The 22302-nt window shown below is 42.4% G+C and overlaps 1 protein-coding gene across 2 annotated transcripts in view; it reads left to right on the forward strand.

Moving 5' to 3' along the window:
- The first annotated feature begins 264 nt into the window (after positions 1–264).
- The window catches only part of LOC137368292 (putative pre-mRNA-splicing factor ATP-dependent RNA helicase DHX32), a 143203-nt gene continuing 121165 nt past the window's right edge, over positions 265–22302 (forward strand). For both annotated transcript variants that reach the window (XM_068028715.1, XM_068028716.1), the window contains exons 1-2: positions 265–744; positions 6271–6626. In XM_068028715.1, the coding sequence (XP_067884816.1) occupies positions 6312–6626 (315 nt within the window). In that variant the 5' untranslated portion in view covers positions 265–744; positions 6271–6311. The remainder of the gene's footprint in view (positions 745–6270; positions 6627–22302) is intronic.

Raw genomic sequence — 22302 nt, forward strand, 5'->3', positions numbered from 1 at the left:
ACACACACAGCCTAATCCTGCCCACACTTCCCCTTTAACCTGATTTTCTGTACACACAAACACAGCCTAATCCTGCCCATATCGCCCCTTTAACCTGATTTTCTCCACACAGGCAGATATATTAAAACACATACACAATCTAATCCTCTCCACACCTTCCCTTTAACCTGATTTTCTGTACGCAGACACATACGTCATCCAGTTTCACCTCCCCTTTTACCTGATTTCCTGTCGGCATACAGACAAGCCCCGCCCACCTTGCCCCTTTAATTCCAACATGGCGCCGCCGCTTCATGTCGGGTTGTTGCGGTTGATTTGGACCAAGTTTAAATATATGGAATAATTTTTAAAAATAAACTCAAAATAAAAACCGATAGAAAATTATAAATAAAACGGACGGGACCGAGAAAAAGACTGAGGAGGGGAAAAAAGGACAAAGACATAGGAAACAAAATAAAACTAATAAATCCTGGGAGGGGGAAGAGGAATATTTAAAATTATTAATTATTATAATGTAATTATTCTAGGTTTTTAATTCGATTCAGGTGGAAAATAGTCGATGTTTAATGAGTTAGAATGTGTTTGGGGAAACCCCAGTGTCAGGGGCCTCAAATATTATTATTTTATAATTAAAGTGTTTAAGAATTGATTTGTAATTTAAAAAAAACATTAACTACAGAGAGAGCGAGAGAGAAAGGAGAGGAAATATTGTCCCTGAAATTTCCCTTTGAGAGGCAGGAGCAGGTGAGTCTGTTGCCTGGCAGCTCAGTGCTGGCAGCTTTCTATATTGTTTGTATGTTAAAGAACATTTATATATATATATATTTTCTGTGATTTTTCTTTTTAATGGTTTGTCAATTAATTGACTTTAGAGTCCGGTTTGTGGCGAGGATGTCGTGATCCATTTCATATTGTAGGGTGAGGATTGACACCCGGGGATGGCAAGAAGGAAGACAGGACTTGCATTTATATATCGCCTTTCACCACCCTTTCAATGTCCCAAAATTTGACTTTACAGCCAACAATGTACTTTTGAGGGTGTGGTCACTGTTGTAGGAAAGCAGGAACTTGTATTTATGAGGAGATAAGAAATAAAAACAGGAGTGTCCTTTGACTCCACTTTCCTGCCCACTCCCCATATCCCTTGATTCTCTTAGTGCCCAAAAGATCTGTCGATCTCAGCTTTGTCTATACTCAATGAGCACCCACAGATGTCTGGGGTAGAGAATTCCAAAGACACTCAAACCTCTTGAGTGAAGAAATTTCTCCACTCGTCACCCTCTCGACTTCTCAAAGGACTTTAAATATTTTTTTGAAGTGTACTTGCTGTTGTAATGTAGGAAACACCGAAGTTGATTTGCGCACAGCAAGCTCCCACGGATGGCAATGTGACAATGACTGGATAATCTGTTTTTGTGATGTTGTTTGAGGGATAAATATTGGCCAGGACATCAGGGAGAACTCCCTGCTGTTCATTGAAATCGTGACGTGGAATCTTTTACACCGCCTGAGCGGTTGAATGTGTAAAACATTGGTTTAATGTTTCATCCAAAAGGCATCTCCGCTGACAGTGTAGTGCTCCCCCAGAATTTGTACTCAAGATTTTGGATTTGGGGGGGAAGTTTTGTTGAAATGCACATGAAACATAGTGATTGATATTTTATTGATCATGGGTTTTAAAAGGAAGAGAAAAACATGTGTTCTGAACATCAGAGGCCTCTTGGTCAGAGTGACCCTGGTAGTGAGGGTGGAGAGTGATTCAGGCTTGGAAAATATATCTATAAATAACATCTCACTGTGCATGTCTGTAAAGGTAATGACAGTGGAAATTTAAATCTACCCCTTGGTGTTAAAGTAGGGGATCAGTAGATGGTTTGGGTTGGGGGGGGCGGGGGGGGGGGGTGGGGGGTGCGGTGTGGTGGTGGTTATGCATTACAGAATCGTCAAATGTGGATTGAATAAGCTCAGTGGCTTTTTCTTGCTCCAGACTTCATGTTCTTGTCCTGTACACCTTTTTGGAACCCCATGTCACACAGTCCTATACGAGGGACACTGTGTTCAACAAATGTGTGCTTTTTTTTGCCAAATGAGCCATGAAAGGTTAGCCTGGGCAGTGAATGATGCAATGGTGTAAAATTTGTTGCAAAGTCTCCCATAGGATCACACACATTGTGACGGGTGATGTGCAAGGCTGTTTCCATTCAAAAGCACCCTCCCTCGCATCCCTCCCACCATCAAAGTTTGCCAAGAGCTTTTTTTTTGGTCTGGCAATCATGCAGTGTTATTTAAAGCTACTGGCAGTATCAAAACTTTTGGATGGTGTGAAATGTCTTTTGGGAGTGAACAGTGAACTTTGTATTTTGAAAATGAAGGTGAATATATTCTTTTTTAATGGTTGTGATAAAATATTGTCACTAGGATTTCAGAGAGGTATAAAGATGAATGTAGTTCTTTGTAATCGTTTGTGGGAATGTGGGTGTTGCTGACTAGGCCAGCATTTATTGCCCAAACTTAATTGCCCTTGAGAAGATGGTGGTGAGCTGCCTTCTTGAATCTTGAATGTGGTGTAGGTACATCCACAGTGCTGTTAGAGAGGGAGTTCCAGGATTTTGACCCAGTGACTGAAGGAATAACAATATATTTCCATGTCAGGCTTGTGGGGATCTTGCAGATGGTGGTGTTCCCATGTACCTGCTGCCCTTCTAGGTGTTAGAGGTTGTGGGTTTGGGAAGTGTTGTCGAAGAAGCCTTGGTGAGTTGCTGCAGTGCATCTTGTAGATGAGTGAAAAATGCCAGCATTGAACTTATAGATTGTGTATGATTGTGAGTGGAGAAAGTACTTTTATCTGTATCGGAATATAAAATCTTATGACAAAGGACTTGGCTAAAAAATAACTTTCCGTTCTTTAGTATCTTACTTTATAGTGCGTCTCAAAGTGCTTACAATGAATTCCTCCTGTGTGCCACTATAAAATATTACGCTTTGGTACCTTCCAGATTGTACCTCAAAATTAAAAACGTTGACTCTAGGATAGATTTGGCTTTAGAGAATTATAATATTAGTGTTAGTTTCTTCCCTTGCCAAAATGACTGACTTAAATGAGACTTTGTTGTGATCTTGGATCATGTGTGAAGATTGAGGCCACATGTGGGCTGGGAACTGTTGCATTGTTCTTATTTCTGCACTTGTGATAGAAGTTCAATAAGTATTTTAAACATGTGGTATAAATATGTTTAGATGTCCTTGTCATTGCTAAGCTATGACAAATATGTCCACAAGTAGTACTGACAGGAACTTTCTCTGCAAGTTAACTGGTTAACCTCACTCCTTGAAATTTATCATTATCTCACTCTAGGCCACAAGCTCTTCTATAATTGTCTAGCATATCTAAATAACTGATACCAACAACACTGAAACAGATGGTCTGGTCATTTATAAGGTTGCTGTTACTGGGATCATGTATGCAAATTGGCCGCCTCATGTCCTACATTACAACGGTAACTGCACTTAATTGGCCGAGGGCAATTTGGGGCATGAAATATAAATTTAAGTCCCTTCTTTCTTTTTGGACTAAAGTGGTGCAGTTAGGTAGGTCATATATTATTTCCCAAAGCTTGTGCTGCAGTACAGAAGAGTGAGACAGCAACCATATCACACTTGCGGCTAACGTAGGTGAGAAAAAGGAGATTCAGCCCTCAAGTACAAAATGGCTGATGCATTTTTCTCCCTGATGTGGACCTGTTTCTGTCGAGTAACATGCAAAAGTGCTGCTTCATAGTTCTTCAGTGCTGAATATTGTGTAGAGTTAGAAAAATATACTGGAGAGGTGTTTTATTTGCAGTATTTGAATAGTATATAAATTGTACCCTTCATGTAACACTTAATTTTAAATGAGGTTAGAAGGAAATCGGCACTGAAATGCTTCTGTCTTTTAGTGACTGCCTTTGTGACTTGAGATTGATAATTATAAATCCACATAGTGTTTCTGGATAGTATCTGAGAGTGTTTGCATTCAAGATACCATGCTTCTTGAATTATTTCCTACAATAATTAATGTTTGTTTACATTTTTATCAACAAACTGGCATTATTGTATTCTTGCAGTTAGTTTTTCCTCACCAGTGTTCTGATACGTCTTTTCGTAGGATCACAGCAATGTGTAGAACTGAAAAAATCCCTTGCAATCCATCTGATGAGCCCAAAGTTAACAGTGTCGCCTGGTGCTTTGTTTCTTATTATCCTCAATTGTTTCATAAACCAAAAAAGCCTATCTGGGACTCTCTTGATTTTTAAACATTGTCCTCCTCCACACACTTACTATCTTCTATGTGAAGTAGATACACTTAAACTACTTGTTCATCTTCCCCCACTTCCATCATCCCACACTTTGAATAGCAGCTGCACTGTACTGTCATACTGAGTAACTAAACAGCAGGATGCGCAGCGCATTAATGGAACAAATGGTCTTCTCCGACTGCTGGCTGTAAGGAAACGAGAAATAAGATTGAGCTGGTGGGTATGCTCTGACAGTGTAAAACTACCCCAAGTCACCCCTCATGTTGAATAAATTCAAGTTCTCAGTGAAAGATGTCATAGGGTGGCTGATGTCGTAGAGTTTTCCAGCACAGAAACAGGCCTTTCAGCTCATGGTGTCCATGCAGACCATCAAGCACCTATCTATTCTAATCCCATTTTCCAGCACTTGGCCCGTAGCCTTGTATGCTTTGGCATTTCAAGTGCTCATCTAAATACTTCTTAAATGTTATGAGGGTTCCTGCCTCTACCATCCCTTCAGGCAATGTGTTCCAGATTCCAAGCACCCTCTGGGTGCAAAGATTTTTCCTCAAATCCCTTCTAAACCTCCTGCCCTTTACCTCAAATCTATGCCCCTGTTTATTGACATCTCCGCTAAGGGAAAAAGTTTCTCCCTATCTACCCTATCTATGCCCCTCATAATTTTGTATACCTCAATCATGTCCCCCCTCAGCCTTCTCTGTTCTAAGGAAAACAACCCTAGCCTATCCAGTTTCTCTTCATAGCTGAAATGCTCCAGCCCAGGCAACATCCTGGTGAATCTCCTCTCTACCCTCTCCAATGCAATCATATCCGTCCTATAGTGTGGCGACCAGAACTATACACAGCACTCCAGCTGTGGCCTAATTAGCATTTTATACAGCTCCATCATAGCCCCCCTGCTCTTATATTCTATGCCCCGGCTAATAAAGGCAAGTATCCCATACGCCTTCCTAACCACCTTATCAACTTGTGTTGCTGCCTTCAGTGATCTATGGACTAGTACATCTCTCTGACCCTCTGTACTTCCTAGGTCCCACCATCCATTGTATATTCCCTTACCTTGTTAGTCCTCCCAAAATGCATCAAACACAAAACTCTACACTTTTCAGCTCCTTATGTAAGGGGGGATGTACTTGAGAATGCAACAAGCTTTATTAGACTGATTCTTGGGATAAGGAGAGATTGAATAGATTAGGTTTATATTCCCTAGAGTTTAGAAGAACGAGAAGAACGTTGACAGTTATAAAATTCTTAGGGGGCTTGATAGGGTAGATGCTGAAAGGCTGTTTCCCCTGGCTGGAGTGTCTAGAAATAGAGATTATAGTCTCAGACTAAAGGGTTGGCCATTTAGGACTGAGATGAGGAGAAATCTCTTCACTCAGAGGGTTGTGAATCTTTGGAATTATCTATCTCAGAGAGCTGTTGATGGCCAGTATTCAACACGGAGATCAATAGCTTTTTAGGCACTGAGGGAAACGAGGGATATGGGGATGGTGCGGGAAAGTGTAGAAGTAGATCAGCCATCATTTTATTGAATGGCAGACTCAAAGGGCTGAATAGCCTACTCCTCCTCCTCTTTATGTTCTAACGAAACAAAAACCTAACCTGGCTGTGCTGGATTTTGATCTGAATCCACACTTACATTCATTCGAGTCTTGATTTTTATAGAGCAAAACCAACTGCAATTCTTATACACTGCCTTAAAATCTGGACCATTACTGCATTATCCCTGGTTGAGTGAACAGGTGGGAAACTTGCTCATACCATTGTATGAAGATTTGCTGGGGGGAATCAGAGAAACCTTTGGTAATCTGTTTGCTGCTTTCTCTTACTGGTGAATCATACCTAGTCTTTGGCTGGCCACAGTTGAGAGCAAACTAAAAGTGTGATCTCTAGCTGTATGATTACATGGCTGTTAGGCTGTGCCACTTCTGTTGATTGTCTTTAGTTTCTAATCTCCCTTGTTTCTTTGCAGCATTGAACACAGCACTTGGATTGTAAAGGTGACTTAGCAAAATGGAAATTGGCAGGATAGACAGTGAGGCTGATGCCAGTGGACCAGCTGCCGACTCCATCTCAGTCTCCTCCTTAAAGCTGAATGGTTTGAACTCAGAGATAGATGATGATGAAGACGAGGGTTTGAACTGTGAAGGCGATGATCTAGAAGTCAATCCTTTTGATGGTTTGCCTTTTTCCTCGCGGTACTATGAGCTACTAAAATGGAGAAAAGCTCTGCCAGTCTGGAGTATCAAGTACCACTTCATGGAAAGCCTTGTCAATAATAATGTGGTGCTGGTTTCTGGAAAACTGGGATGTGGCAAAAGTACTCAGGTCAGTGCTAAACTGAGGAGTTTACTCTTAAAATGGGCAACATATTGAAGCCAAATCGTTTAGTTAAACTTTCACAATGTTATTTTTAATTGCAAGATTCTGATTCCTGAATGAACACAACATAAACATATGATTTACTCCATCTCCCCTTGCAAGATATGCCTATAACAAGCCTATTTTAAACCTAATAGTTTTAGTCTGCTGTCCTGCAGAAGGCAACAGGTCATTGTTTTGTTTATTCTTGCATTTTCTTTTTTCTCTCCTCCTCTGTTGAAAGCAGTGATTTTTAATGGCATACAGTTCCACCAGTGCTGGCGGCTGACGTTTGTCCAAATGGTCATTATTGTTTGAGAGTCCAGGCAGTGAGCTGAAAGTCACGAGAGGCCAGAATTGAAGGAGTGCTGATATCTAGAAGGGTTATAGGACCAGAGGAGGTTACAGAAATAGAGAGGGCCAAAGCTATGGAGGGATTCGAAAACAAGGATGAGAATTTTAAAATTGAGGCATTGCTCAATTGGGAGCCAATGTAGTTTAGTCAACACAGGGGTTCAGCCTCAGCGAGTTGCCAGGGAGAGGGATGGAGTGCTGGTCTATATAAACCTCTTAGAGTCAGAATGTCATTTACGGCACAGAAGGAGACCATTAGGCCCATCGAGTACATGTCGGCTCTCCACAGAGCCAGTCCCACTCCCCAGCTCTACTCCGTAGCCCTTTGTCTTTTTCTCTCAGGTGGCAGTCCAACTTCCTCTTTAAGTTATTGATTGTCTCCGCTTCCACCACCCTTGTGGACAGCGAGTTCCAGGTCATTACCACCTGCTGTGTAAAAAAAAAAGATTCCTCATGTTCCCCTAGCAACTTTTGCCCAAAACTTTCGATCTGTGTCCCCTAGTCCTTGTACTATATGTTAATGGGAACAGTTATCCCACTTCACTTCAAAAAAAACATTTGGTTGAGTTGTATTTTATTGTGGTCCAAGATGTCAGATGTGAAAAGCATTCTCTTGCTTGCTACCTCCCTACCTTCAAAAACTTAATTAAAACTCACCATGCTTTTGCAGCCTCTAGCCCCCCGCAGCTTGAGAAAAGAAAGAATTTGCTTTTATGTAGTACCTTTCACAACCTCAGGATATCCAAAGCACTTTACAGAAAATGAAATACTTTTGAAATCAAAACAGAAAGTGCTGGAAATACACAGCAGATCTGGCAGAGAAACAAAGTTAATGTTTCAGGTCTGTGACCTTTCATCAGAACTGGCAAAGGTTAGGACTGTAATAGGCTTTGAGCAAGTGAAGGGGGAGGGCAGTGGTGGTGAGGATGAAGAACAAAAGGGAAGGTCTGTGATAGAGTGGAAGGTAGGAGAGATTAAATGACAAAGATGTTGTGGAACAAAAGGGAGTAGTAATAGCCGTAGTAAAAGACAAAACATTTATCCAGAGAGAGTGTTAATGGCAGAATAATGAGCAGATGTATCTGCAAGCAAAAGTATGAAAAACAAATTTAAGTCTGGTACATGGTAAAAGAAACCAATGAAAATGGCAGTCATGGTCTGAAGTTGTTGAACTTAATGTTGAGCCCTGAGAGCTGTAGAGTGCCTAATCAGAAGATAAAGTGTAGTCACTGTTGTAATGTAGGAAGTGTGACAGCCAATTTAGGCACAGCAAGCTCCCATAACCAGCAATGTAGTAAGTGATCAGATGATCTGGTTTAGTGGTGTTGGTTAAGGGATAAATGTTGCCCAGGACACCAGGCAGCACTTTCCCCTATTTCTTGGAATCTTTTACAATATCTGAAATGGCAGTTGAGGCCTCAGTTTAACATCTCATCCAAATGACAGCACCTCCGACAGTGCAGCCTCAGTATTTCACTGGAGTGTTAGCTGAGATTTTGTGCTCAGGTCTTTGTGGTGGGACTTGAACCCACAATCTTCTGGCAGAGGTGAGAGTGCTACCACTGAGACACAGATGACATCTAAGGATGGAGTGCAGAGACTGTCCCACATTAATGTGTGGTAATAGAACAACAGCAATGACTTTAATTTCTACATGCATTCCATATAAAGAGACATCCTGGTTGCTTTACAGATTGATAGCCAGCTGGGAATGCTGCATAGGATGGGTTAAGGAAGGAAGGTGAAAAAAAACAGTAAAAGAGGAATTTTCATGAAGTTTTTGATAGCAGAGAGGGAGGTGGCCAGGCAGAGAAGCTTTCCACTTTTGGCAGTGTTAGCAAGCAGCATTTCAGGATCCACAGTACAGAGATGTCAAGTAAATATGCCTTGTCTCTCCTGCCAAAATGTGACAAGCCCCAGCCTGGAGCATCTTCCGCTGTATGACTAAACTGTACACTTTCTCACATCACTCTTTATTCACTTCCTCGCTCGTGAGATTGTTAATGTGAAAAATCATGGATAATTTTGTGCTATAAGCTTGCACCCACTAGGAACCAGATTAAGACTGTCCACTTTTTTTGAAGACTCTTGGCTACTGGGATGAAAGTTTCTGCTATCAGGTTTAAAAACACGAAAGGCTGGACATACAACGCAAATCTCTTAGCATCTGTAAAAAGACAGGTTAACCTTTTGTGAGAGCTTGAAATGAAAAGTTAGAAAACTGTTGCAGGCCTCAACAACAGCAAAACTGACTGGGCAAATTGATCAAATTATCTATATAATACTTTTTCACTGCCTAACTGAGAGACCATTATATAACATTCAGCACTTTCAATCTTTCCAGTTTGAACAAAAATATTTATCTCGGGTTTTAATCCTCTTAACAGTCTGCATTGTGCTATTAGTTAGCATATCTGATCAGTGACCTTACCCTGTTCTCTTCCTTCCTTCATGACTAGAATCTCAACATTTCCTTTCCCTATCTGATGCACAGTCTCAATCCAATTTTAATCTAGCTTCTCTTTTTTTTTACCTGCAGTGTACATAGTTTTCTGCTTTTATTTCAAGTTCTTGCTTTTTAATATTTCATCAGTCTCTGCTAGGTTCAGAGGTAATAGGACTATATGCTGAATGATCTTCTGCCTTTTTTTCCCCCTCCGGGAGTTTTCTCATCCACCTCCTCTCGTGGACTGCATGATGAATGCTCCTTTGTTGACATGTGGCAACAAAAAAGAATTGAGCTCTGTTTGTTAAATTACTTGTAATACATTTTTATAGGTGTGTTTACAGCCTGAGTAATAGCCTGCCAGGAAGAATAATGCATGGAAAACTGCACATGTTTTAGGAGGGACCAATTTGAATTGATCCCAATATGGAGACAGAGTAAGATTAGAAATGCTGAATGTGAGAACTTGCTGGGGAGATGGCGGCATAGTGGTAATGTCACTGAACTAGTAATCCAGAGGGCCAGGCTAGTGCCTTGGGGACACGTTTCAAATCCCATCATGGCAGCTGGTGGAATTTAAATTCAATTGGTTAATAAATTCAATTAATTAATCTAGAATTGAAAGCTCGACTCAGTAATAATGCCATGAAACTATTATCGATTGTCATAAAAGCCCATTTGGTTCACTAGTGATGTAGGCACTGGAGATCAAGACGTAGAATCAGTCCGGGTAGAAATAAGAAATAGCAAGGGAAAGAAGTCCCTGGTGGGAGTAATCTAAATGTCCCCAAACAGTAATTCCGCAGTGGGGCACAGTATAAACCAGGCTGGAAGATTGGGAAACTTTTGGGTGAATGGGCCAAAATTTGGCAGATGGAGTTTAACGTGGATAAGTGTGAGGTTATCCATTTTGGTTGGAGGAATAGAAAGGCAAATTATCTAAATGGAGAGAAACTTCAGAGTGCTTTGGTGCAGAGGAATCTGGGTGTCCTCGGACGTGATTCGCTGAAAACTAGCATGCAGGTACAGCAGGTGATGAGGAAGACAAATGGAATTTTGGCATTTATTGCTAAAAGAATAGAGTGTAAAAGTAGGGAAGTGTTGCTGCAACTGTACAAGGCATTAGTGAGACTGTACCTGCAGTATTGCGTACAGTTTTGGTCCCCTTACTTGAGGAGGGATGTAGTTGCACTGGAGGCAGTTCAGAGGAGGTTCACCAGATTGATTCCAGAGATGAGGGGTTTGTCTTATGAAGAAAGATTGAGAAGTTTAGGCCTTTACTCTCTAGAGTTTAGAAGAATGAGAGGAGATCTAATTAAGGTATATAAGATGATTAAGGGGATTGACGAAGTAGACGGAGAGAGGCTGTTTCCTCTTGTGGGGCAATCTAGAAAGAGAGGTCATAGTTTTAGTATAAGGGGTAGCAGATTTAGAACAGAGATGAGGAGAAATTACTTCTCTCAAAGGGTCGTGACCTTACCTGGTCAGGCCTACGTGTGACTCCAGACCCACAGCAATGTGGTTGACTCTTAACTTTCCTCTGAAATGGCCTAGCGAGCCAATCAGTTGTTAAGGGCAATTAGGGATGGGCAACAAATGCTGATCTTGCCAGCGATGCCCACATCCCATGAAAAAATAAAAAAACTAGTGTTAACTCCTCTATTTATTTATAATTCATATGTCTTTGCTGAAGAGTGTTAGGAATGGCTTGTGGAAATAGCATTTGTGTTTTTTTTCTATCAGTAGCTGATCCGGAGACTAAAATTTAATTCCTGATTGTTTAGCACTCAAATAAGTTGACACATGACATATGGTAAGTGTAGCATACTTGGGTAGAACCTAATGGTTGCCAAAGCTCTCCAGCTGATGTTTTCTTCACCTCGTGTCTGAGTCTGTGGTAGACCAATTGCAAGAGATCAATTGATTTGAAAAGTCAACAACTCCATTGTATCATGTGACTACTAGGCTGGTAGAAGACAAACAAAATGCACCTTTGGTCTTTGTCTAGCAATTCCTGTGCTTCTAACAGAGGTTAAGGTTTGCACATACAATTTTTATCACATTCCCTGTGTTAAGTTCCTTTTTAAGATTATGTACTAGATTTTTGAAAGCACTTATTCCATTAACATTGCCTGTGGCAGAAATGGAGTGCATGAAGCATAGGGACTATTATTGAAGCTTACAGGGGGCAGGTTGTTCAACCTTGCCCGTCTAAGAGCGAAGGCCAAAGTACGGAAAGTCCTCATCAGGGAACTCCTCTTTGCTGAAGATGCTGCTTTAACATCTCACACTGAAGAGTGTCTGCAGAGTCTCATCGACAGGTTTGGCCTAACCATCAGCCTCAAGAAAATGAACATCATGGGATAGGACGTCAGAAATGCTCCATCCATCAATATCGGCGACCATGCTCTGGAAGTGGTTCAAGAGTTCACCTACCTAGGCTCAACTATCACCAGTAACCTGTCTCTCGATGCAGAAATCAAAAAGCGCATGGGAAAGGCTTCCACTGCTATGTCCAGACTGGCCAAGAGAGTGTGGGAAAATGGCGCACTGACACGGAACACAAAAGTCCGAGTGTATCAAGCCTGTGTCCTCAGTACCTTGCTCTACGGCAGCGAGGCCTGGACAACGTATGTCAGCCAAGAGCGACGTCTCAATTCATTCCATCTTCGCTGCCTCCGGAGAATCCTTGGCATCTGGTGGCAGGACCGTATCTCCAACACAGAAGTCCTCGAGGCGGCCAACATCCCCAGCTTATACACACTGCTGAGTCAGCGGCACTTGAGATGGCTTGGCCATGTGAGCCGCATGGAAGATGGCAGAATCCCCAAAGACACATTGTACAGCGAGCTCGCCACTGGTATCAGACCCACCGGCCGTCCATGTCTCCGCTTTAAAGACGTCTGCAAACCCGACATGAAGTCCTGTGACATTGATCACAAGTCGTGGGAGTCAGTTGCCAGCGATTGCCAGAGCTGGCGGGCAGCCATAAAGGCGGGGCTAAAGTGTGGCGAGTCGAAGAGACTTAGCAGTTGGCAGGAAAAAAGACAGAAGCGCAAAGGGAGAGCCAACTGTGTAACAGCCCCGACAAACAATTTTATCTGCAGCACCTGTGGAAGAGTCTGTCACTCTAATATTGGTCTTTATAGCCACTCCAGGCGCTGCTCCACAAACCACTGACCACCTCCAGGCGCTTTCCCATTGTCTCTCGAGACAATGAGGCCAAAGAAGAAGAAGACTTAGTTCATGTTAATTTATATTTTTACTTTTTTTTAAATAAGGGTATATTCTACCCTGATTTCATGAGATATATGTGGATAAGATAGGGCCTATCTTAACTCATTCAAACTAGAATCCCCTCCATTCCTCCATTTATACCATAAAATAAATCCAGGTTTTTTTTTTGCATCCACTCACTCACACACTGTTGTTTGAAAAGCTTCTTGATGTCAGTCTAAGTTTACCTTATACTAGTTATGTCCTGTTGATTGTCTGACACAATTTAATTTGAAGTGAATTTGCATTTTCTGTACTGTTTCCCATCTTGTATATATCTATGATTAAATCCTTTTGAGGCTGTTAGAATTGAAGGCACGTCACAGAGGCATAATCAGAGTTAACGAAGGAGGTAATAGCAGAAGTGACCAAAATCTTGGCCAGTAGTAGGTTTTATGGCTAGTATTATAGAAGGAGAGAGAAGTGCAAAAGTGGAAGAATTTATGGAGGGAATTCTAGGCCATGGGGCCTAGACAACTGATTCCACTGCTGGGGTGAAGGGAAGAAGCATGCACAAGAGGCCAGACACAGAGAAATGGAGAGTTGTGGAGCAGTTGTAGGGGATGAAAGGAATTACAGAGATATTTTTGGTCAAGGCCATGAAGAGATTTAAACACAAAGATGAGAATTTTAAATGGAAGGCCTTGGAGAATTGGAAGCCATGTAGGTCAGCAGGGAAGTCGGTGATATTAGAACGGAACCTTGTGCAAGGTAGGATACAGGCAGCAAAGTTTTGGATGAGCTGAAGTTTACAAAGAGTGGAGGATGAGTGGCTGGCCAAAAGGGCATTGCAATAGATGTGTCTGAAGGTGACAGAGGCGTGAATGCGAGTTTCAGTGGCAGTTGGGCTGAGATTAGGGCAAGACAGGTGATGTCCTTGTGATGGAGAGGATATGGAGTGAGAGGCTCAGTTTGGGGCCAGATATGAAGCTAAGCTTGTGACCAGCCTAGTTCAACTTAAGACAGTAGTCAGGAAAGAGAATTGAATCACTGGTGAGATTACTGAGTTTCTGGCAGGGGCCAATGATAGCTTTAGTTTTCCCAGTGTTTCACTTACAGCTCATCCACGACTGAAAATCAAACAATCAGTCTGACAGCACAGAGGCAGTGGAGGAGTCGTGAGAGATGGTAGCACTGGGTGTTATCAGCATGCTTGTAGAAGATGTCACCTAAGAGCTGCATATAGATTAAGAGGAGGAGGACTAGGTTAGACCCTTGGGGGACTCTGGAGGTAATGATGCGGGGTGGGGAGAAGCCATTGCTAGAGATGATCTAGCTATGATCATATAGTCAAGAGTGGAACCAAGCAAGGATATTCCTGCTGAGTTGTACAAGGAGGATGATGTGGCTAACCATGTCAAGGGGTGTAGAGATAGTGAGGATTTCATTTCTGATTTCAGTTAAGCTTGTTCCATTGCTGTAGAAGGGGCAGAAACCTGATTGGAACACAGGAACAGGAGTAGGCCATTCGGCCCATTGAGCCTGCTCCACCATTCAATACAATCATGGCTAATCATCCACTTCAGTGCCTTTTTCCCGCACTATCCCCATATCTCTTTATGTCATTGGTATTTAGAAATCTGTCAATCTCTGCTTTAAACATACTAAATGACTGAGCTTCCACAGCCCTCTGGGGTAGAGAATTCCAAAGATTCACAACCCTACGAGTAAAGAAATCTCTCCTCATCTCGGTCCTAAGTGGCTTCCCCGTTATTTTGAAATTGTGTCCCCTGGTTCTAGATTCTCCATCCGGGGGAAACATCTTACCTGCATCTACCCTGTCTATCCCTTTAAGTATTTTGTAGGTTTCAATGAAATCACCTCTCATTCTTCCAAACTCTAGAGAATACAGGCCCAGTTTCCCCAATCTCTCTTCATAGGACAGTCCGCCATCCTGGGAACAAGTCTGGTGAACCTTTGTTGCACTTTATGGCAATAATATCCTTCCTAAGGTAAGGGGACCAAAACTGCACACAGTACTCCAGGTGCAGTCTAACCAAGGTTCTACACAATTGAAGCAAGACTTCACTACTCCTGTACTCAAATCCTCTTGAGAGAAAGGCTAACATCCTGTTATCCTTCCGAATTGCTTGCTGCACCTGCATGCTAGCTTTCAGTGACTTATTGACGAGGACACCCACGTCCCTTTGTACATCTACACATTCTAATCTCTTACCATTTCTGCACATCTGTTCCTCCTACCAAAGTAGATAACCTCACATTTTTCCACATTATACTCCAACATGGACTTACAAGAAAATTTGTCATGGATTTGAGGACAGCCCCACTTTTAAGAACTTTGTGAAGGCATGGAAGCTTGGAGTGTGCTCGTTTGCACAAACATGGGGTTAAGGAAGAGTGATAACGGCAGATAGGAAATACCTGATGAGAGGGAACCATTTACAATGTCAACTAACATGGAGGCCAGGAACGGAAGTTGGGTGATCAGTAGTTTAGGCAGAATGGAGTGAAGGGAGCAGGGGGTAGGAAAAAAGAAACTAGAGAAAAGTGTGGGTTCAGAGCTAGAGCAGGGAGAGATTGGAGGGCACTTTGGCTTGGTGGGCAAGGAAAAGGAGCAAGCAGCAGAGGCAGCTAAAAGGATGTTTCCAGTTTTAGTAACAAAGAAGCCCATGAGTTCCTCATCTTGTTAGAGGTGAGGGTGGAGAGGGCAGTGAATCGAGTTTAAAAAGACTGGTTCTCAAGGATGAAGTAATGGGCAATTTTGGCAGAGGACAATAAGGCCCAAGCAGTGTCTGCAGGCCACCCAGACGCACTGATGGATGGCTGAACCAGTTTTGTGCCAGAAGTGCTTAAGTCTGTGCCTCTTGGACTTGTTGGAGTGATGTTTTAGTTTAGTTTAGTTATACAGCACTGAAACAGGCCCTTCGGCCCACCGAGTCTGTGCCGACCATCAACCACCCATTTATACTAATCCCACACTAATCCCATATTCCTACCACATCCCCACCTGTCCCTATATTTCCCTACCACCTACCTATACGAGGGGCAATTTATAATGGCCAATTTACCTACCAACCTGCAAGTCTTCTGGCTTGTGAGAGGAAACTGGAGCACCCGGAGAAAACCCACACAGACACAGGGAGAACTTGCAAACTCCACCCAGGCAGTACCCAGAATTGAACCTGGGTCGCTGGAGCTGTGAGGCTGCGGTGCTAACCACTGCGCCGCCCAGTGAAGATGGGGTTATTTCCAAGATGGGAGGGAAGTAAAGGTTTTGCTGGGGACAAAGGCATCAAAGGTGGATGTGAGGAAGTGACTGAGCGAATGAATGTTTGCAGAAGTTTTGAATTCCAGTCCAAAGACCTGGTTGTTAAGATTTAGAAAATGCAGTTGTAAGTTGTTTGGGCTGGGGGAAAGTTTTCTCCACTGTCTTCACCTCCCTCGCCCCCCCGCCCCCCAGCACCATCTGGACCCCCAGGGATGGACACAGAGGAATTAAGAGGACTAAAAGGGGTCATGAAATATCTTTAGCAAACAGGGTTAAGGAAAATCCCAAAGCCTTTTATTCATATATAAGGAGCAAGAGGGTAACTGGAGAAAGGATTGGCCCACTCAAGGACAAAGGAGGAAAGTTATGCGTGGAGTCAGATAAAATGGGTGAGATTCTAAACGAGTATTTTGCATCGGTGTTCACCGAGGAGAGGGACATGACGGATGTTGAGGTTAGGGACAGATGTTTGATTACTCTCGGTCAAGTCGGCATAAGGAGGGAGGAAGTGTTGGGTATTCTAAAAGGCATTAAGGTGGACAAGTCCCCAGGTCCGGATGGGATCTATCCCAGGTTACTGTGGGAAGCGAGAGAGGAAATAGTTGGGGCCTTAACAGATATCTTTGCAACATGCTTAAACACGGGTGAGGTCCCGGAGGACTGGAGAATTGCTAATGTTGTCCCCTTGCTTAAGAAGGGTAGCAGGGAAAATCCAGGTAATTATAGACCGGTGAGCCTGACGTCAGTGGTAGGGAAGCTACTGGAGAAGATACTGAGGGATAGGATCTATTCCCATCTGGAAGAAAATGGGCTTATCAGTGATAGGCAACATGGTTTTGTGCAGGGAAGGTCATGTCTTACCAACTTAATAGAATTCTTTGAGGAAGTGACAAAGTTGATTGATGAGAGAAGGGATGTAGATGTCATATACATGGACTTCAGTAAGGCGTTTGATAAGGTTCCCCATGGTAGGCTGATGGAGAAAGTGAAGGCGCATGGGATCCAAGGTGTACTAGCTAGATGGATAAAGAACTGGCTGGGCAACAGGAGACAGAGAGTGGCAGTGGAAGGAAGTTTATCAAAATGGAGACGTGTGACCAGTGGTGTTCCACAGGGATCCGTGCTGGGACCACTGTTGTTTGTGATATACATAAATGATTTGGAGGAAAGTATAGGTGGTCTGATTAGCAAGTTTGCAGACGACACTAAGATTGGTGGAGTAGCAGATACTGAAGGGGACTATCAGAGAATACAGCAGAATATAGATAGACTGGAGAGTTGGGCAGAGAAATGGCAGATGGAGTTCAATCAGGGCAAATGCGAGGTGATGCATTTTGGAAGATCCAATTCAAGAGTGAACTATACAGTAAATGGAAAAGTCCTGGGGAAAATTGATGTACAGAGAGATTTGGGTGTTCAGGTCCATTGTTCCCTGAAGGTGGCAACGCAGGTTAATAGAGTGGTCAGGAAGGCATACGGCATGCTTTCCTTCATCGGACAGGGTATTGAGTACAAGAGTTGGCAGGTCATGTTACAGTTGTATAGGACTTTAGTTCGGCCACATTTGGAATACTGCGTGCAGTTCTGGTCGCCACATTACCAAAAGGATGTTGATGCTTTGGAGAGGGTGCAGAGGAGGTTCACCAGGATGTTGCCTGGTATGGAGGGCGCTAGCTATGAAGAGAGGTTGAGTAGATTAGGATTATTTTCATTAGAAAGACGGAGGTTGAAGGGGGACCTGATTGAGGTGTACAAAATCATGAGAGGTATAGACAGGGTGGATAGCAAGAAGCTTTTTCCCAGAGTGGGGGATTCAATTACAAGGGGACACGAGTTCAAAGTGAAAGGGGAAAAGTTTAGGGGGGATATGCGTGGAAAGTTCTTTACGCAGAGGGTGGTGGGTGCATGGAACGCATTACCAGCGGAGGTGGTAGACGCGGGCACGATAGCGTCTTTTAAGATGTATCTGGACAGATACATGAATGGGCAGGAAGTAAAGAGATACAGACCCTTAGAAAATAGGCGACAGGTTTAGATAGAGGATTTGGATTGGCGTAGGCTTGGAGGGCCGAAGGGCCTGTTCCTGTGCTGTAATTTTCTTTGTTCTTTGAAGTGAGATTGGAGGTGGGGTTAGGTGAGGAATCCAGTTTGAGTTGAAAATGGTAAGCTGTGAAGGGAGCAAGGTTGCCTCTCTAGATGATGTCGTTGAAGAATGGAATTTAAAGGTAATGTTCGTGCTAGTACCACAATGAGGAGATGGTGGCTTAGTGGTAATGTCATTGAGCTAATAATCCAGAGGCACTATGTCAGCTGTTGGAATTTAAATTCAATTAATTAATGAAAATCTGGAATTTAAAGCTAGTCTCAGTAATGGTGCAGTGAAACTATCATCGATTGTCGTTAAAAACCCATCTGGTTTACTGATTTCCTTTAGGGAAGGAAATCTGCTGTCCTTACCTGATCAGGCCTACATATGACTCCAGACCCACAGCAATGTGGCTGACTCTTAACTGCCCTCTGAAATGGCCTAGCAAGCCACTCAATTGTCAAGGGCAATTAGGGATGGGCTGACCTTGCCAGTGACTCCCACATCCCATGAAAGAATAAAAAACACACTATCACCCCTTGCAAAGATATTTTCAGAGCTTTTGCAGCATGCTTGTTATCTGTTATTTGGTTGTGATGTGACGTGTTTTATTTCTCCTGTTTTTTAGTTCCGTCACTAGTAATTGGTTGAGTAATATTACTGATATCAAGTAGGAGAGGATTAAGTAACCTGTTCAATGCACAAAGATAGGTTTAGGTTAGCATTGGTTGCATAACATCTGGGACAGAAATAATTCATTCATAGGAACAGGAGTAGGCCATTCAGCCCTTTGAGCCTGTTCTGCCATCCTGTTAGATCGTGGCTGATCTGTACCTCAATTCTATTTACGTAAATGCTGTAAGTTTCTTGAAGTTAGGGAAACAATATGCATTGGTTGATGGTAACGATCACTTGAGCTGTATATCCTACTATAGCTCGACCTGGCTGAAGCTTGTGCTCAGATTCGTGTTTCAAGTGAGAAGAGCTGAGCCTTGCAGAGACTTGCATTCAGCACTAGCTCTGATTGTTGGTCACACAACATTTGAACTGGTGATGTTAAAATACAAAATGCATTACTAAAACTCTGGATGTCTGAAAGCTCGTATCTTTATTGGGAAACGGAATGGAATTAATCTTTCCTACTTTTTACACCTCAGATAAGCACCAGCGTGTCTGTGTTATAATGTAGATTGAAACTCCCTCTGCTTTGACTTAACACTATAACTTCAGTACAGCACCAGTGCCCCAAATGTGACACCAGTCATCGTTGTAGCTTACTAATTGATGCCAAATTTTACTATTCCAATTTATATAATCAAGGAGGTTTCGTATAAGAGGCGGCCATTAGACTTTGCGCATTTGTTGGTAAAGCTCCCCACTAGTTACCTACTCGAATCTCTTCTCCCTGTACCTGCTAATATTTTTGCTCTTCAAAAGTTTATCTAATTCCTTCTCAAATATTTTAATTGACACACCTTTAATACTTATGCTTAGAATATTCCATATTTATATCCTAATAATCTTTTGCCTGAAAAATGTTCTCACTCTCCCTTTTCCGTACTAATCCTTAGCTTCTTCCCAAAATATACTGCCAGTTCAGTAACCGGTAGAAATAATCTGCCATAATTCCCTCTTTCAAGTTATTAATACGTTTGAAGATTTCCATAAAATTTTGTCGAATCTTCTAAGGTGCCATAAATATGGCTATAAATGGTTAAGTCTGACATCATAATTATATTTTCTCTTCCTTGGTCATGTCTTGATTAATCTATATGTTACACTGTTTCCGAGGCTCTGACATCCTTGTTAGAGCATGATGCCTAAACCTGCACACAGCACTCCAGTTGCAGCCTGACTTATGCCTTGTTGGGTTCATTATCACTTCCACAGTGTTCATTGGCCTTGTATATTGAACTCAGAATTAAATTTGCCATTTTTATGGATTCTCACCTGAAATCTTATCTTTTAATTATATCTCTAGACCTCTATTTTTTTATTCCAGGGAGAATATTCCCGTTGGAATTTTCCTAGAATGTATTACAGCACAGCTATCAATGTTCGCCGTCATTGTGCCTTTAAGACTGATTGCAACTTCAACTTCAGAATGTGGGGCATACGACAGATTAGCATGGAAATCCTGAAGTTGCAGTCTGTCACTCAGGGTTCTGAAATAGTCCACAATGTGGACCTCCCAGAACCGGCAATCAGAAATCAGCGAGAATTTCAACTTTCACACTCCATCGCTGTTAGAAACCCTTTTAAAAAATTACACCTTGTTCAGTCGGGTGTATTTGGGATTTTAACAGTGATGTGATGTAAAATTTGATACAGAACAGAACTGCTCTGAAAAATAATTTTATAATCGTGGAGTGCTGTTAATTGATTAATTCGTAGATTTTTGAAGCTAAATTGTTTGTCATTCTTTTATAAAAGGTTTTTCGGAATATTTTAGCTTGTACCTTCACCCTCTGTATGTGTCACAATCTTGAAATTGCTCTCTGAAGCATTTTAAAAGTGATTTTATTTTACTGCTTTTAGTTTCTTGTTTGGGGTGGGGGGGGTGTTCTGTGAAAATACTCCAATGTGATTGGCTGCTTGGATAGCCTGATGACATCACTGCATCTCCAAGCTAGGAATGCCTAGTAAAGAACACAGTTGCAGTACCACTGCATGGTGATAGAGGTGAAATTCTCACCAGAGAGGTCATTTGATCTCTCGGCAAGATTTACTTTGAGGTCAGCCATGAACACCCTTGCTTTGCAAATTCTGGCCCTTTGTATTTATCTGTGTTCAACTGTAGGTTTCGTATCAGTCCATTTCCCTAACACATCTGTCCTCCTGCAATCCTCTCAATTCTTCACAGTTTACATTGCCTACTAATTTTGATGATGTCAGCAAATGTAGATACCATTCCCTCCATGTTCGTATCTAGATTATTTACATATATGGAGAACAAGAGAAGGCGCAACTCAGATCACTCAACTATATCTACTCATTAATTCTGACCTTTAGCCTTCTGCCACTTTACCTTGGACCTTTGTCTTTCCAATAGGTCATCAAATGCTGATGGAAAATCCAAATGTAGCGCATCAACTCTATTTCCCCATGCCTAATCTCTTCACAGAGGATGCTTTTCTTTGAATTTAATGCAGAACGTTCATTTTCAGTGGACTTTGTGTTTGGCTACTATATTTTTCCCAGCAGCTAGAGCAGTTCTATCCAGGCCAGTGAGAACAAAATCACTTCGTTGGCCAGTATCTGTCCTTCTGCTATGGACCCTTTCATGGCTGATTCTTCCTCTAGAGGTGGCAGTGGAAACAATCTCCTTGAGGTCTTGGGCCTTTTTCACGTCTGTATACATAGAATCATAGAATGATACAGCACAGAAGGAAGCCATTCAGTCCATCGGACCTGTGCCAGGTCTTTGGTACAGCTAATCCCACTCCTGCTTTTTTCCCTTTAGTACTGATACTAACTCTCTCTTGAATGTTCGCATTGAATCTGCTTCCAACACCCTTTCAGGCAGTGCATTCTAGATTACAACAACATTCTTAATATACTGCTGCCAAAGTGTTGCTGTTTGCAAGATATACATCAAGGGTTTCAGATGATGGTGCTAAACTGCAAGAGAAAAGCCTGAATGATTTATCTGTGTCATCAGAGCCCTGAGATTGTGTTCTCTGAACACACTCCAGCCTGCATTGTAAGCTGATGAAGATTGTGGGAAGCGGTTTCATTCTGCCTGCAGTTTATCTTAGCATCTTGTGGGCTTCTGGACAGTAGTACCAAACACAGGCTGCAGTGACCAAATCATGTTATTGGAACTGGAGCTATTATTGGGTTTTAGTTTACTGCATGTTACAGGTTAATAGCATCCATTATGTCAATGATAGTGCAGAAATCTAGTTAACTCCTTCCAGTCCAGAAGCCTTAAACAGCCTTTTCACCATAACAAGTAACAGCCCATTTTGAAGTTGCATTTGGTCATTATTGGGGTGGCGCAGTGGTTAGCACTGCAGCCTCACAGCTCCAGCGACCCGGGTTCAATTCTGGGTACTGCCTGTGTGGCGTTTGCAAGTTCTCCCTGTGTCTGCATGGGTTTCCTCCGGGTGCTCCAGTTTCCTCCCACATGCCAAAGACTTGCAGGTTGATAGGTTAATTGGCCATTATAAATTGCCCCTAGTATAGGTAGGTGGTAGGGAAATATAGGGACAGGTGGGGATGTGATAGGAATATGGAATTAGTGTAGGAT

This window comes from Heterodontus francisci, chromosome 1 (assembly GCF_036365525.1).
Source record: "Heterodontus francisci isolate sHetFra1 chromosome 1, sHetFra1.hap1, whole genome shotgun sequence".
NCBI lineage: Eukaryota > Metazoa > Chordata > Chondrichthyes > Heterodontiformes > Heterodontidae > Heterodontus > Heterodontus francisci.